At 39.1% G+C, this 18,404-nt stretch overlaps 1 protein-coding gene and 1 long non-coding RNA gene across 3 annotated transcripts in view; one reads left to right on the top strand and one right to left on the bottom strand.

The window, feature by feature from the left end:
- The window catches only part of LOC139574306 (uncharacterized), a 135,953-nt gene that overhangs the window by 71,985 nt on the left and 45,564 nt on the right, over positions 1-18,404 (top strand). The window lies entirely within an intron of this gene.
- LOC139574304 (zinc finger protein ZIC 3-like) lies at positions 4,606-9,598 on the bottom strand. The gene is made up of 3 exons (XM_071398754.1): positions 8,313-9,598; positions 7,246-7,409; positions 4,606-6,880 (listed from the first exon to the last, which is right to left on the bottom strand). The coding sequence occupies exons 1-3, from the start codon at positions 9,301-9,303 to the stop codon at positions 6,698-6,700; spliced, it is 1,338 nt and encodes a 445-aa protein (XP_071254855.1). The 5' UTR covers positions 9,304-9,598; the 3' UTR covers positions 4,606-6,697.

An 18,404-nucleotide genomic window follows, 5' to 3' on the forward strand; every position in this document is an offset into this window, starting at 1 on the left:
ATAGTTCCAGCTGTCTTGAAACAGTTTTGCTCTGATTGACAGCTCCATGACAAAATTGTAAATTTGTATTAGATCTCCGATTATTTCTCACTTTCCTTGATTTTCTGTGTCAACGTTTGGAAATATATTCTGGATAAAGACTTGTGAAAAGGTTATTATATTAGCACATTCATATAGGCCTATACATTTTTTTTGTGTGAATTGAAATTGAGTTAACTCATTAGTCACTTCGTGGAGAGTGAATTGATCTGCCTCGTCATGTTCGTAACCATTAAAACCCCGCGGGAAATTGTGGATCATGTGGCGAGCCACATTACGTAACTGGAGCGGTGGTGGGCGCGCTAGTAGGCATGTTGACAGCTCTGCTACACATTTTCAGTGCCCACATTGTTAACTCTTATCTTCCCATTCAAACATCCTCTAACTCGCGTGAAAGTTACTTTGGGCCGTTAGCAGTATTTTCAAGTCTTAATGGAAAGACTTTGGAACCCCCTCTTCTAATTCACCTTTTCAAATGAGAGACATTAACAAGCATTGTCCTAGATATTCATTTTGAAAGGCTATGGTAGGTGGGAGGGCAGTGATCTGCTGTTACCCATTCCCCCGGGCGAGACACTGCCACAGTGGGGTGTCCTCGCAGCCCAATAACAAAAGACTGGGCGGCTTTCAGGTGCAAACTTTGTTGAAGCAAACGTTGGCCCATGCGGGTTGAGACAACAACTGAAAACTATAATGTTACAACCTGAGCTAAACTAAATCAAATACACGAGATGAATTGAAGAAAACATGGCAAGGTCCGACACATGCGTATAAACATATGGGTGGGAGAGTGATGAGAAGCGGGTATGGATGGAATTTTCAACAGGGCACAATGGTTAGGACTACCAATAGATTTTTGTATATCATCTTCAATAATCAGGTGTAATTACCCATGTCTATTTGAAATCATATGAGAGTCCATGCAGAAAGGTGGTCTCTCTCCAGAGACTTCTTTAAGTGATGTGTTACGGGGAACGGGGGTAATTCGTCTTGGAGTTGTTTTCGGGAATGGCAAGTATAAAAATGATGTAAATTGCTAATTTAGCACCTCTGAAAAGTGTTGAAAATATATCTGTCAAAAGACAAATGTACTTCACTATAGCTGAACATCTGCTTCGCAGGGTAGAGCGTTTGCTTCAACTTCCACTCTGGGGATATTAGCGACGACTCCCAGGCCTGCGCTGATGAGGAATTCATCAAGACTCTGACACCCTCCCAGATGTTAGGGAATTAAATCAAATCAAATCTAATCAAGACTGTCTTGTTGGACGCCTAATTGATAATCTTACGTTTTGCGCCCGTTTTGCAATGGAAACATTATTTTGGGGCGTAATTGGCGGGAGGGGGCGGGGGTCCTAATATTGAATTAATGACAGTATGATGACACCATGAGCTGGAAACTTGAGAAGCAGACAGTGTTAATAGGCTATTGAGTTGATATCTTTGTGTGCCATTGTATCGTGTTCTTTCCACCTAACATGAGACCTAACATGAGAGACCAGAGAGGGTCAACAGAAAGTTTGACAAGGTTTTCGTTCATTTCGTTCATCTGTTTTTATAGGAAGCTGGTCAGGCTAAATTAGCTGGAAATGTGCAAAGAAAATATAATCTGCATAAACTTCAAGCATTGATGTATCTGATTGTAAATGTGTGTGTGTGTGCGTGTGAAAGTAGGCCTACTGTTGGTGTGCTGAATAGGTTATGAATGATTTCAAGCGACAGAGTTATTTTCAAATAATACCTGTACAGATTGAATTCATGATTTGTAACTTGTAGACATAGTTTCCCATTAGTAAAGTCACAGACTTACCATTGCAAATGAAATGTGTTCCGATAACTTGCTAAATAAATTGGAAATGTAAATATTTCTAAATAGTCAATTTAGGAATCATTGAAGTAAATAACAATGCCATTGTACCACCTCGTTACCATCACAAAAGCCATGTAACACGTCCGAGAAAAAAAGAAAAGGCACATCCTGGATTACGGTTCTCAGTGAATACCTATGCATAATCAACAGCCCTCGATCTGCAGGTGAAATAAGCATCAGTAATTGATAAGCAGGTTATAATGATGGTCGTGCAAATCGATGGTGATGGGCCATAGCTAGGTAATTCTCTGATGACTGTTAGTCTGTATGCAAATGCTAATGATATTATTAAGTGTTACTTTGATTGTTGCAATGCGTGGCATTTAACGCGAATACTAAATCCATCTGAGGTTATAAGGAGCTAATTACGAATATGCGTAATAGTGTCCCAAGGTAGCATTGTTTTCACTGATTTGAGAACTTTTAAGAAACTTTAAATGAACAGTTGTTTATATTAAAAAGGCAGCCTTTTCAAGGCTCTAACACTACATTTTGTTGTATTATTGTAAAGGCGCCTGTTTTATTTCATCTCCAAATGAACAAATTTGTTTTTTTTCCTTCATGCACAACAGCATCACTCAATAAAAAACGTAGTAGGCCTAATAAATTATTTACAACTAAGTAGCCATTTACATGTTCTGACGAATCTGATTATTATTGTGTTTTTGTTTATTTCAGAACAAAAACAGATGTTGGACCTTGATTGTCTTGTGCATAAGTTTAGATTTCAATTGCGTTAAGAAAGAGACCAGTTCAAGATTTGGCCCAACTGTATATAGGCCTAGCTTTTTGGCCACTTGAACTTTATTGTATCACTGAGAACCCAACACCATTATTATTTAAAATCATTTTCATAATATTAAACAGCCGTGCTGTGCCTTCCAAATTCCACATACCTCTATGGCACTGCGTGCCAGACCCAAACTCTGATACACGCTCACTCAGCATGCCTTGCGCGAGATCTTTTAGCCAGCGAGTTTATTAAGATCACAAACTCGGTTGCGTGACAAAAAGGGTTTGGAACCTGCCTGTATCGGTTTATCCTCTTATAGACGGTGCTTCCGCGCTTAGCCAGCACATGCTATGAGATTGGTGGAGGAAGGGTAAGGGGTGGGTTGGTTTAGTTTTCAATGAATAATATCGTAACAGTTTATGCAGACTTTGCCAGTTTGTTGTTTCCCCATTATGGCCAGGATAGTTCTTCAAAATGACTAGGCTACTCCCAATGTGATGTGAGCTCATCTGTGACTGTGAGCGCTAGAGTCGTGGAGAGATTGTGTGCGCCGTGCTGTTCTATGGTTCCAAATATATCCCCGTCCATATGTCGAGATGAATGAACACTTCATATTATTGCTATTAACATACATAGAGCCTACTACTGTATTCACAAACAACACTGTCAGGCAAACGCTACACATCTCCTACCACGTGACTGCCAGTGCTTTCTAATCCCATTGAGAATCCTCATAAAGGAGCCTTTCATGTTTTTCTTTTGGTTACACCCCGTTTTCTCATAATCTCAAAACACGATTATGTTTGGAGTTATCGGGTTCTATTCGGTTATATTTGCCTGCATAAGAATGAGTTAGGCTGTTCTTCCGTTATGCCATCATCATCGTCATAAATGCGTGGTTCAGCTTTCGTGAGCATTCTGTTTCACAGAGCTACTTGCAGGGAAAGCCTGTCCCATTTTTTGACGTCATGGGGTCCGCTAGAAAGAACTTGAACTGCACGGGTAAGGGAAAAACATGTCCTTGTGAAATACAACAGTGCGCTTGCGCAAGAGGAGGGAAAACGGAATTTGAATAAATTGTTAAATCTGTTTATATTTGAAGATGGGGGTAGGGCAGGCCTCGAATTGGGGTAGATTCTGTGGGGGTTGGGCCCAAAATACTGTGCAGTAAATACGTCTTATAGCAAACAACATTAATTCACAATTATAGCCTACAATCATCACAAGTTAAATCATGATTCAAACACAATAGGCTTCCCGCATTATTACTGAAGATGAAAATGCAGACGTTAGCCTACCAGTTGGTAAACAAATCTTGTTTCAAGGGTTTTGGTTAATGCAAATAAAGTTGTTTAGCATGATTACTTATTTTCATTAATTTGAGTTTGATAGCCTATATGATTTCATATGTGCGAAGTAGCCAACATACAATTAATCTTTGATGAGTCTCCTCAGTTTATAAACTACTACAACGTTTTTCAAACTATTTCTTAATGTAGTGGGCCGTACATACATTGTCAACGGTCAGCAGCACTCAACAAATGCATGCTTAAACCGACTGATATGGTGCTCAGTGGTTACATTTGGCAGCCTAACTAGCATGCTGTATGAAGATACTTTCGCGCCAGCTTATGTCCTCATTTGACTCACTCTCTTGGCTTACTTTTTAGTAGTTGTTAGTTTGATAGTTCTCACGTTGTGATCCCATTTAAGTGGCACTTTCATTCCCACAGGCGAATGTTTCCCCCAATCGCACCTTCTTTTAAAAAGCACCAAGGCTACAGTCGATAACTTTTCCTGTCCTTCTCTCGCCCCAGAAACAAGATGCTAAGATGGCGCCTTCCTCAGTGTCAAGTTCAAGTAAAGTGCCGAGTCTCACAGACTCGAAGACAAATAAAATGTATATATGATCTTAGCAGAGAGTAATACAACAATGACAAAGAATGATAAACATCGCAGTCTGTTACTTTTTTATTTATTTTATTTCAGTCAAAATGTATGTTCACATTTCTTCATAAATAGTTGGTAAAACAAACAAACCAACAAACAATAGCCTACTTTTAAAAGTATAAGGAACCTTTGCCTCTTTCCGCTAAATAACAAATAGGCTCGCTGTTGTATCATCGTTTGCCTCGATTGTGGCACTGTGACACAGTTCATCAGTAAAACATTTTGCTTTTCAGGAATAACTTGGAGCGTGACCCATTTCTCCCAGAAAGTGTTACAACATCACATTCTAGCTGCGTTTATACATCAAAAAATTTGCTTTGACAGGACATGGGGCATACGGGTTGTGGGAATAAGAAAAAAAAGTTTTTCTTTTAAATTGATGTATAGAAAATAGTATATAAAACATATATTCCTTAAATTATTTAAATAAACGTATTTTATTTATCACTGTCACTTACGAGGTACTGTTTTTACATTTTGTAGTGCTGGTGGTCTGAAATCGTTCTCATAAGCACAATATATTTTGTGGTATGCATAAGATTCAATTCTTGAAAATAGGTTACAATGCAATGCTGTAACTCTTTGTGCCACTGAACATATTTTCCCCAACCCACATATATCTATTAGTGTTCCCAGACGAAATTTTGTTCACACAAAAATGTTTTCTCGACAGCTTATTCACACAAAACAAGCAAATGTGTAATCAAACTTCTCTATATGCAACACCACAGTACTTATAACAAATAACACGCTTAGTTTCACAGAAGAATTACATTTAAAACAATGCAAGCTGACAGACAAAAACACTTTTATTTTGAAGATACTGTGTTGTGACAGTTCCATTGTTGCCGATGCACACATTTTAACAGAGGCCTACTTGCACAAAGACATTTTTGGAACTATAAAGGACTGCAATACTGGCTCATATGTTTGGGCATTTGACCCGAATTTGAAATATTCTAAATACTGTCACCTTGGTTTGGAATTCACGAATGAACTAGGTATAACATCTGTAAATGCGACGGGTGCAATAGCTGATGGATCGTTCGAATGTGTACTGAAATTATGCTACACTTGAGCTCTATTCTCTGATTCTATCAAAGTAAAATACACAAAAAAAGTTAATTTGACCATAGGGATACCGACAGAACCGTTTTATATAGTTTGCCAACTCACTCTAAAACAATTCAGATTTACAGAATTGATGATTCACATATCAATGGTCTCACAAGCTAAATAATAAGTGATGGAAAAATGGGCATCATATAGACAAATTCATCATATTTATATAGATGATATCTTGGATCCAAATAAGACACATATATTGCTTAAAAAAAGATACAATCGCAATATTGGCGCTTTAGAGTTGATCACTTTGTTCAATGTTAAGTTGGTTATGACCCAAATCTGTACAGTCTTGTTAGAAAACATTTCCATAAATATCTTTAAGTTTCAGAACTTATACCCATAATTAAATTACAAATTGATAAATATGGCAGCATGGATATGTATTTACAACGTTATTAACAAAAGGCAACGTTATATTCAACGGTAACAATCGTAACCTAATACCACATTTCTCCACCTGAAAACGGACATTGACAACAGATTCGACCCCATCAAACAAGGAAATACATTCACGAGTATATATTTATTTATGATTTATTTTTTGTTCAAGTTCAAGACAAAGACTTTGGCACGTTTCTTAAGACTGTCTGAAGTTTTAACAATCAATTGAAAGGCGACTGTAGTGTGTCACCATTATATAAAACACCGTGAAATATTATTCATTTTTCTTTATTTTTAAATACAATTTTGAGAAAATACATAAAATGAAAAATAAAATAATCATTTGAAATCTGTAAACTAAAAAAGGAAAAAAAACGTTTTATTTATTCTTAGAAAGTATTATTTCATTATTTATGATTTATTTGTTTTCTTCGAACTCGGAATAAAAGTCAAACCCCAATCCTGAGAAAGGACGAGGCCTGCTACTGCTGGCTTGCTCTCATCTCCTCGTGTTGTTCCAATCCAATTGTGTGTACACCTTGGTGTGAGTTTTTAAGGTTTTAATCTTGGTCCACATTGAGAGCCTGGTTATGACTTCAAACATACCATTCATTAAAGTTGGGTGGCAGTCCATCGCTGTGCCCCGACGTGTTTTGCACGGCTGACGGTGGTGTTTTTGTTGGGTCTTCAGTGTTCGCTGATACCAGAACTGGTGGTGTGGACGACTCATATCCAGAACTTGCTGCTGGAGACGACTCAGAACCTTGAGACTCGTGTACCTGTAATAATAATACAAACAAGAGGAGTTGCCATGATATATTTGTATGTCTATAGGCCCTATAGCATGAAGAATAACGTTGAAAATGTTGCACACACTCAATACGAGTCAACTCAGCTTAAGTCAATACACCTTACCCTTTGATCTATCAAATTGCTAATGCATCGCTGCGCTATTTCCCTCTCTAACTTAGCCTACAAGTAGTAGCCTAATGTTTGGGGAAAAAATATGCATTCTATTACATTCCAAACCAGTGAGATAGCAGAGAAAACGTGATGCTGTTTGGGCGCTGATCCTTTGATTAGCCCTTGGTCAAGGGAGAGTATTGTGTTTGTGTGTTTAAGGTGAAATGAACACGTTAATTACCTTCATGTGTTTCCTGAGAGAGCTGGGGTGCGTGTAGGACTTGTCGCACACTTTGCAGATGTAAGGCTTATCCGAAGTGTGCACGTGCATGTGCTTTTTCCTGTCACTGCTGTTGGCGAAGCGCCTGTCGCAGCCGTCGAATTCACACTTGAACGGCTTCTCACCTGCAAGATGGAATAAGCACAATTCATTAACCCCTGTACACCGTGGATTGATAAGCCTACCCTCCCGAGATAGGCCTGCCTATGCAAGATATAATAGGGATGCTGGCTTGATTCACCATCGATGAAGTCTTCCCTGTGAATAACAATAGTGCTCTGTGAATAGCAACAGTATGCATGATATGTTCAATACAGGCCTACATTTGTTAGGCTACACATCAACGTGCACAAATAGTGACCAGTGAATGCTCTTATAGGCATGTTTGATGTAGTATATAGACTTTGATATTACTGTTGTGTGCTTGGTCGTAGTGTGTTTAAATAGGCTACAATGTTACAACCCACTGCTGCACTGATTTGAATAGGATGGAGTAGCACATAGCCTAGCCTAGTAAACAAGGACTAACGGCCAGACTCACAAACCCACACTGAGGCGTGTCCGTCTAAATATGGGCCTAGTTAAGCAAATTCGCTCACACTTTAGTTTGGGGGAAGTATGTGTCTGTCTCTCCCGTAATAGACACAATGTAACTTGATCAACACCTCGGTAGCGTGCAGAATAGCTTCTCCAATCGAGAAATATGTCCACACAATACAACATCAACATATGCACGTTTGATATTGAGATGTGAATTAGGTCATCCCGAGCGTTCAACAAATGCTGTATTCAGTGCGTAAAATCATATTTTATTTTCGTTGCAACATATTTCTTATCCCAGCCTAAAATACAAACCAAATTGCGGCCTTCACTCGTTCTTGCATTACTCTATAAAATGCAACAATCTCTCAACAATATTTGCCTCGTTCTATTCTTTTCCCCATGCACAATGAAAACAACAGGCCTATGGATAGGCAACTTTAAACGCATGGCTGTTGTTTGTCAGCAAACTTCACGAAAGTAATTACCTGTGTGTGTTCGTTTGTGAATTTTCAAATTTTCCGACCTGGCGAAAATTTTCCCACAACCAGGGAATGGACAGGGGAATGGTTTCTCTCCAGTGTGCACTCGAATGTGGTTCACAAGTTTGTACTTGGCCTTAAAAGATTTCCCCTCTCTCGGGCAATCCTCCCAGAAGCAAATGTGGTTACTTTGCTCGGGGCCGCCAACGTGTTCCATGGAGACATGCGTCACCATCTCGTGCATTGTGCTGAAAGTCCTTTCGCAAGTCTTTTTGGGTCGGTTCATCTGGTTCTCATCTATCCATTTACACGACATTTCTTGCTTTATGGGTTGCCTCATGTATCTAAAGAATGCCCCAGGACCGTGGTGTGTCGGCACATTCATCCCCATATTCATCCCCATTGGATGGTTGTAGTTGTGGAGCTGAGCGCCGTAGGGGTCCGTCCGAGGGCTGGCGACCGGACGGTACGGATCGGGTCTTCCAAAAATGTCCCCGCGTAAACCAAGATGCATTTGACTGTTGACAACATGTCCGCTTGGCGAAGTGTGGCTCACGCCCTGGTCGTGGAGCCCTGAAAACAACAGATGTCCAGGGTTATCGGAGATTCCAGGAGGTCCATGCAGGCTCCCAGCAGAAGCGGCAAAGATCCCATGCTGGGCACTCGATGCAGCAGACTCTCCTACGCCACGGTTTCTGAATAGAAAGTCCCGGGTTGAATTGAACGGTCCCCCGCCGTACGAACCCACCTGTCCGCTGTGATGGTGTCCCAGGGCAGCAGCATATCCACTGGCTTGCGGGGTAAAAGCTGAAGTCTGGCTGGAGGTTATATCGTGAGCCACTGGGCTGAGTTTGAAAGCTGCGGAGTGGGATGAATCAGCGAAGGGATTGAGTCCCAAACCGGGGTCTCTGTTCCCTATCTCATGGTGCCGCGGTGTTCCGAAACCCCCCACTCCTAGCGATGGGAACTGCGGACCGCTGTCAAGGAGCATAGTCATTGGGCTCAAACGAACTTAGAAAACGAAATAAAAGAATATCTGAAACCCCAGGTTAGTGGAGCTCACTCTAACCGCGGATAACGGGAACCCGATTTCAGTGCGTTGAAACGTAGAATAAGATTTGTTTTACTGTAAAAACACCAAAACAACGAAAAAACAATCCTTCGCTTACAGAGCGAGGAGAAAAACTCCCGTAACTGGGATCCGTGAGAAAGAGGATCAAACTTCCCCCCCTTTCCAGACGAATGATGTCCTTGGACTGATAAAGTCAATCACTCACTCCCTGCACATAAATGAACTCGGGAGGCAGTGCTACGACGCCCAATGAGAGCCCAGCTACCCATTTGGCACGTGACGCCAAAGAAGAGAGTTAATTGGCTAGATGTCTGTTGATTGGCACGGTTTGCGATTGAAAATGGCAGTTCGTCTCAATGGTTTAATTTGATTGGTTAGTGCAGGCATTATTTTTCAGGTAAGGCATCGGAGCACTCTCGCCTCAATACCATGAGCCTTATTTATTTTCCGTCTTATAACGCAGAAACTGTTGCAGAAGTTGGATAAACACCATTATAAGCTGTAAATATTAAACAAGAGGCCAATAGTCATTGCAAATGTTTGTTGTAGATTGGCCTGTAGGCTATGAAATGAAACAAAGTTACTGAAAATGGGATCTCGCAACATTAGGAAAAGATATACCATTATCCAAAGTTCAGATAATGACCAAGGCTGTTCTTTTTTTAAATTAATGTTGAAGAATTCAGGCATACCACGAGCATGCTGTTTAACCAACAAACACAATTCAGCTTCTATGCAAAAACATAACACTTTATTTGGTGTATTTTGGTGGGGACATTTGGACGTTTGGTTATAGCCTGCCTACATGTATGAATAGTTTATTTTTTTAAATACATGTGTAACACGAAATACTTAATGTTTACTCCATCTATCTATCTATCTTTTTATCTGAGCATTTTGTCTCTTATTAACTGAGAACATGAATGTAGTTGGCAGAGATCCGAAATGTGGCTTTCTTGATGCCGCTTGAGAAAGGAGGGGGTCGTTTTTTGCAAAGCTCTATTGGGTGTAAGACGCAGGAATAAAAGACAGAAAGAAAGATGGCAGTAATTGTAATATCCTGAGATTTTTTGCTTATCCAAAAATTCGTGCCATTGAGCAAGTTTCACAGGGTTGCCGCTGACTCGCTGCAGGACACATAACATCTGATCAAGTTCAGAGACGCGTTGAGTGCTTCAAGCGGCGCTTTATAACTCCGATCCTTTCACATCCCTTTCCCCTCAATCTGTCCCAGGAAGGAGCTCACATTCTTTATTTTAGACATCTGAAAAAAGAAAAAGGGAAAAATCTTCAAATCAGTCCTTCAGTCTGCTTTCGCCCTCCACCCCGCAATCATTCCCACAACATATTCCTCTTCGAGAAAAAGTATTTTAAATTGTAAGGTGAGTTTTCTTATTTATGTAATATTTAAATTGTTAAGGTTACTTTTCTTTTGAAGGAAAGCAACCGTGGAGTAATTGTACGGATGCTGTGGGGGTGTGTGAATCTGTGCTTTCGTTGAAAGTCAGCTCGGGACACTTGTTTATGATATTCAGAACTTTTGTTGTTTCTTGTGGTAACTTTTTAAAGATACATGTTCTTCATTTACTCCTATCAGTCATGTTGTTTCATCAAAGTTAAACGTGTGTGCTTCTTCTAGAGCAGATAGATCTCAGCTGCGTTCCTAAACTCAACAACAATTTTTTTTTACGGAAAATGGCATGATTCCCTCTCTTTCGTGCGCTCCCTCCCTCCATCCCTCCCCACTCTCTCTCTCTCACACACACACATACATACCCCCCCCCCCCCCCCACACACACACACATACACTCACACACACAAACCCTCTTTTACTCTCTTATCACTCTCTTCTCTCTCTCACACACACACACACACACACACACACACACACACACACACACACACACACACACTGTGTGAGAGAGGGAGCACATGAGTTAACTGTGAATAGCCTTGAAGCTTTAGAACATGAGATTTATGGAGACCTTTCTGAACTTTCACAAGTGACAGGCAGTTAAGTTTTCTTAACTTTTCCTCTTCGATATTTTATTGACTTGTTGAAACGAAAGGACTCTGTAAGGTTATTATATGTGGTATGTTCACAGTGAGGGTGTTACTATAAAATGATTAACGATGAGAAGCACGTGCACACTTGTCTCTGCAACGGAACACACAATTCAATTCTATTAGCAACCAACTTTTCTGCAGTATCAGGAGTCTTGGAGTTTAGACTATGGCAAGAGAGGTTCACCGACCTTTGGCCTCCTAAGGCCTCGTGTGTTGTTACAGGTTACTGTCTTCACCAAATAATCAAAAGCAACTGTTGCTCGCCGAGGAGAGCCAAACACAGAATGTGATGCAAAAAAACCACCTACAGGTACGCCTACACTCGAATGTTCTTGAATTTCAGACGAGTACATTGATTCAGATGCGAGCATTATCTACAACTTTCCACAGCACCACATCAAACGTTAGTTTATTTATTTACATGTACTTATTAGGAAATACTATAGCCTAGTTGAGTGTCCAACAACACCTTCCATGACCTATCTGGTTGTAACATAAACAAGAAAAACTAAGTTAAGTTATCCAATTTTGCGATGTTGATGTAACAAACTGAAGTTCACATACTGGACTTACTATCACGATATAAAAAAAAAAGTGACAATCACTTCCGACGCTCCTTTTAGAATTATCAAAGCGTAGGCATCTCAGATGTCACCAAGATTATACAATATAATGAATTGTTTTGTTATTCAAAAATATTTCGAGAATAGTTGAATAAGACTGCAAAGGTAACCTACCACTTTTGCCTATCTACAAATTAAATTAGGAGGATAATTTTTAAGAATACCTAAAGTTGTTTCTGTTGCAAATATAACGGAGTAGGTCCTGATACTGAAAACTAGGCCTGTGTCTTTTGCCCTCGATATATTGTTTCTCAACACTGTCGGTCTGTATTGCCAGTATAGGCCTAACATTTTGATTTGGATGAACGTATAACATATTGTTTTTTTGCTGACTAAATTTATTCTCGTCTCCTCGTTTGCATTGATGGTGCAGCCAAACACTCCTTTTTTTAAATTTAGAAACTGTCATGAATGGAGTTATTTTGCTTTCGTTTGATTGCTTGCGTACAAACTGATATGCTATCTCTTCATGATTGTACACCGATACTTTTTCAACAATCAACCGCAGACAGTGGAATGCCCCAATCTGAATTGTAAATAACTTATGCCTATTTATTGCTTGCTATGCCTTACTTAAGTGTTACATTTGCCAAGGTAATTCATGTAGTTTTAGCGAGGAAATCATTTTTGGTAGATGGTTGCAAGCTCATAATTTTTCTCCTGAGCATGCGCAAGAGCTTATCAGAAACACTTCTGGTAGTCTAATATTTATAAAGACTATTGCTATTGCTTAGCTATACAAATCGCTCTCTGAGTTGATAATAACACCATTGCCTTGATAATGAACGATTCATTATTCTTGCGATTCAAAGTTCCTGCAGAAAATATACCTATATTATCAAATTTACCTGGACTCATATGCAATTTATATTGATGTTTACGACACAAACTGTGAGATAGGCCTAATGCACTTTTCTTATCAACATTATCAATGAAAACTATACTGGACATGGTAAACAAATGATTTGATAGCTCACATTTGAAATATTTGACAAACTATTCAAGTTCCAGGTTAATGCAGATGTCTTTGTGCAATGCCTGTCCATTATTAGCATGGCTGGGCCTCTCTCAGAGGTGTAGCGGTGCCTGAGCTGAAGCCGCGCGTGCAGTAGCCCACGACAAGTTTATTGAGGAAACTTTCCTGCTCAACAGTTAACCCAATAGTCACCAAACAAAAATATTGTATTTCATTCACCATCAATGTTAACAAATTCAATCCTAATCGAATACATACATATATGTGTGCGTGTGTACATTTGTAAAACTACTGAATCTCTTGCTGAATTGAATCACAGGATAAAGATGATTTATCGCATGATCAACAGTAATTGAGTTACTCTTTTATTATCTACATTAAGAAGTTCGAATGAAATGGGTAAATGGTGTTTAATACACTAGTAAATGAATAGGCTACTGATATGTTGTGTTGACGTAGTGTTTTTTGTAATGGATTGCAATATTTGTAGGATTTTAGGTGCACTCATGTTTCAACCTCTTGTTTTAGGTATGCATGTGGGTATGAATCTGAAAACATAATTAGCTGTCGCAAGTTTTGATACAAGGTGTTATTGGAAAATATTGTCTAAAATGTACTTTGTGAATAGATTTTCGCTCAGCTTCTGGGAAAGGCTTATCTTTTCACCTCTAAAATCAGCAGAGCGAAAAACCAAGAGAGAGGGTCATATTTCACTTGTCAAAGTTGAACTGATCCCTACATCTTTTTCTTAGAACAGATTGGACAATACACAATGCCTATATCCCATGGGACTATAACAAATGGGTATACATGTTCATGCACTCATATTCATATTTACAACACCTTAACCTAAGGTCCATTTTGGGATTCTGTCTGTAGTTTATGGTTAGAAAGAAATGAGAAGCTCTTAGAAACTTTGTGTCTTTTGTATGCTTTGTGTAAGTTGTTTACCGTCCCATCTGGGACAAATTATATCACCTGACCACTGTTTGTCCATGTTAGAGACACAAGTACCCCTTCTGCTACTCAGAGGCAGCCAAGGTCATAAAGGTCATGTACGATACGGAGGAGGAATACAGTACAAATCTGCCGGATCTCTCCCTGCACTAGCCATTATGTGGGATGGAGAGCTTCAATTGTTTCCTGCAATTTTTTGGGGACTAGTTTTGAAGTTACATAGATGCACCCTTTGCTCAAAGATACACCTTTTTTTGTATTAATCAGTCATCCTCTTTCAGGGTCCGTAACCCGTCCACTGCTAATGACATGTTCTACTCAGGTGTTAATATTGGTAAGGCACGTTTCAAACATGATAGTTCAAGAAGTAACTGTACACGCTTTGGTGTTCGTGGTCAGTTCATGGGCTGGAACAAGTGAGTCTACTGCAAGTTTAAGATATGCACCATTGACTCTCTGTTGGCTTTTTAATTACATCTTTGATATGGTTTATCAATATGACTAATTGACTCCTCGCTGCGATGTATTGGAACATCTGTCTGCAAATGGCCTCACCCCAAACCTCTTAATTCATCTAAATTTCATAAAGTCATGACAAGAGTGCAGTGCCAGTGAATAGTCTCATCCATTATCACATTATTCACACACACACACACACACACACACACACACACACACACACACACACACACACACACACACACACACACACACACACACACACACACACACACACACACACACACACACACACACACAGATTAACACACAGACACACACATGAATACACTCACACAGGCACAAACACAGATACAGATACACACACACACACACACACACACACACACACAGACATACACAGACACAGACACAGACACATGCATACGCATACGCATACACACGCAGATACACACACACACACACACACAGATAAACACAGGGTTACACACACATGCGGATACACGGATACACTCTACCATTTATCAGAGAGTCAAAATGCTCTAAATCACCAAAAAATGATGACCTATGAACTGATATTGCTAGGTTCTTTTTCATGTGCTTCTTTTCAACCTCGGCTGGTTTTAAATTGGTGCATATGAAATACATGAAGTCCCCGATGGCTCCTGTGCATTTTTTCTCTCTTTTACAGTGTAACAAAGGGCCTGAGCATAGTTGTTTGTCACTTATTTGGGTATGATTCCTGTTAATTTATCGTATAGGACTAGGTAATAACAGGTCATGAACAATGCCATGCAATTTACTGTGTGCTGAACAGAGGGCCCTTTCTAACATGGGCAATGGGTGCCATTTTAAACTGCATTCGATCATCGCAGACACATTGACAAAGCTAAATAGAGCTAAGTCTAGGTAAAATCCATTAGGTTATTGCACTGATATTCAACTACTGTCATAATATTGTCCTCATAATATATACTTCTAGATGAACAACCATTTACAGCATTTTTTGTGTTCTTTGAAGCCGAGTGCATTTTGATTCTGCTGCGGCTATAGGCTACAACTCAGGCCTCATAAGCCACTGTTTACATCAGGTTCTGCTATTCTATGGCTGTGTGCTTTGAATGTGAATTGTGACGTTTGATTGTGATCATCTGTATCATTTCATGTAGGCCTGTTAGCCTGACCTGTATCATTCTACAATGAATGCAATCAATATTATTAGTGTGACACTACTTGTTTGTGTTGATTAGTCACAACTTAGCTGTAAACTGTATGTCTTGAGTTAGCAGTCAAAGCTATTACACATGCATACTGTACAGTTTTGCGTTTCTGGGTACTATATAGCTATTCATTTTCAAGTAAAACTACTAACATCCTACTGCTATCAACATTCCAACTGCCCCATAACAAGTGCACATGATCTGTAGGCTACCACTGTACTACATTTAATCACACTAATAAATATTGTACTGTGCAGTATGTTTCAGTTTATTGATGACAAAGGCATTCATGTGGATTGTGTATTTGTATAGTGTATTAGGGAAACATTAATATCCCGCTTGAAGCAAGTCTGCAGAAATGTCTACTTCATAAGCTGGAATGACTCACTTCATTTTGACAGTAGCCTATATCACTTCTCTGCAATGTTTAATTTATTTATTTTAGTGTCTACTCATTTTGCTTCTATTTTTATGCATAAATGTTCTTCTTCTTCACAAAACACCAGACATAAACCACCATGCACCACCAATGTTATTTTGGCTTTAAATAGGCTAGCTACATATTTTGATTGATAAGTTTACGTGAAATGTTCAAGCACACAATGTAAAGATGTCTGGTTGTTTATGCGTATGTTGCATGTAGCCATTATTATAAGGATGTCACGCGATATGCAATGTCAATATTCAATAAATAGACGGCGGATCTGAGAGATTGTGGGCCTCAACGAAAGGTGATGCAGAGACAGGTGGCAATGGGGCGTAATTGATCATAAAAGTTAGTTTTTACCAGATTTGTTGATCTACTTTTTGTTTTTACAATTTATTTCGGAACGAAGACATACCCTAAAACCTCGAAACCCCGTTGTAGACTATTTCATAGGCTACGTATTACTATGCTAGTGACTAAAACGTGAAGTTTTTCTAAATTTTTGTTCGGAAATGCGCCAGGTTAAAGGCCGACTAACATGAGCAAGCATTACAATAATTACCGAGTTTGACCAATGGTGTTTGTCTATGTTACGGCACTTTATGTCAAGTGGGCCTCTCACTCCTTTTGTCTGGGCCTAGTCCCTTGAGTGTGACGTCAGAACAACAATGTTCAAACTGGACTTTGAAAGTTAGAGGACAATACAGTCTTGAGAAATAATAGTTGACTAATTAAATCTACATTCAATGTGCACCTCTGCATCAAAACTAATCACAAAACGGCTTAAAAGAAAATAGAGGCCTACTATAAACAAACGAAGACGCATGGACTATTAATTTGGGAACATTGGTTTATTGGCCTGTATAATTTACAACTTAAACCCACTAAATACAACTCTAATCCTTTGGCAGGATAAATTACTGTTTGAAATGTGTTTGCCAGACAGATGAGTTGTTGCAGCATTCGCTGCATGGCCTGTGTTGCATCGCTGCAGCCTTTGGAGAGATACTTTTCACAATAGTCATATTCTTCACTGTTCTTTTTTTTTTTTAAACAAGTGACAGATTGGACTTGTTTTGAACACCTACAAATAATTGTACATCACATATTGTTCCCATGATGGTAGCCTACATGCATAAGACATGACAGAGTGCATACCCTTAAGGCGCTAGGATAGCCTATATGAATTGCTATGACAGCAGTCACAGTTTGACTTAGTTGTGTGTCTAGATATGAAGAAGGTTGACTTTGCTAAACATGCTCGTTAAATCAGGTGCTGTAGTATGACGTGAGAGAAAATCCAATCGGCTTGTAAGAGTTGTCAGCGAAATTGAGAAGTAGACTGGCAAGAATGGAAGAAAATGAGCGGTTAATGGAAAGCCATTGGAAAATCAATGTATGCCTATTCGAATATCAATAAATACATTGGACGTTTTTTCTCTCCAAAATAGTTAGTCAAATCCGTATGCATATTGTCTGTTTGTTTTGATAGTGTTGTTGCCCTTTTACCTTGAGGCTATAAGCTTGTACCCCACCATTCATGTACTCGTGTTTCAAAGTTGCTTAATTATTTTGTTTAGTTAAATATAGTTGTTGTTGTACGCCAAATGTATTGATATGTGATTGATTTTGGTATTTTTAGGGTATAGGGCTACCCTCCTCTGTTTTTGTCTGCAGCCTTACCCCACTTGGTCAGGACTTTGAAAAACGGAATCGTAAAGGCACAGTGCAGTCAAAAACGTGATCTTCTGTGTTTTATATATATTTCCACACTATGAGTTTGGAAGAATACTGTGAAATTGTGAAAATTATGATAATGCCTTTTTAGTGTAAGAGATGTTTGAAAAGACCGCCTGAAAATTTCAGCCTGTTTTGGTGGGATGGAGTTTGGGCCTGTCTGGTGACATCACCAGGTGGTAAATTAGTTAATAGACCAATAACAAAGAGAGTTCCAAACCTCTCTGCCAATAACAGCTAGTTTTATCCTACCCTCTAAGACCACTCCCAGACAGTCCTAGCTAAATTTTTGCTTTAGAAATTGCTCTATGCTAAGATGCTATTTTTGTAAAACATTTGACCATTTTTAATTAAAACAAACACAGTAAGGTACTTAATTGTTACCCAGAAATTATTTGATTTTGAAATAAAAACGGGTGCATTGGACCTTTAACATAGAATGTATTTTTCTAACCTATTCCTTCCAGTAAAATAAACATGGAATTAAATGAAAAGTTCTGACATTTGATACTTTAACATTGCATTTCAATATCGTAATTTTGTAGTCTATTAGACTTCCA

The sequence above is a fragment of the Salvelinus alpinus genome, chromosome 4 (genome assembly GCF_045679555.1).
Source record: "Salvelinus alpinus chromosome 4, SLU_Salpinus.1, whole genome shotgun sequence".
NCBI lineage: Eukaryota > Metazoa > Chordata > Actinopteri > Salmoniformes > Salmonidae > Salvelinus > Salvelinus alpinus.

Bases quoted from the DNA above. Each gene is read 5' to 3' on its own strand.
- LOC139574304 (XM_071398754.1), bottom strand. From the start codon at position 9,303: ATGACTATGCTCCTTGACAGCGGTCCGCAGTTCCCATCGCTAGGAGTG. The intron at 7,410-8,312 runs GTAATTACTTTC...TCCATCTTGCAG, and splicing joins TCACAAACGAACACACACAG to GTGAGAAGCCGTTCAAGTGT. The intron at 6,881-7,245 runs GTAATTAACGTG...TTATTATTACAG, and splicing joins CTCTCAGGAAACACATGAAG to GTACACGAGTCTCAAGGTTC.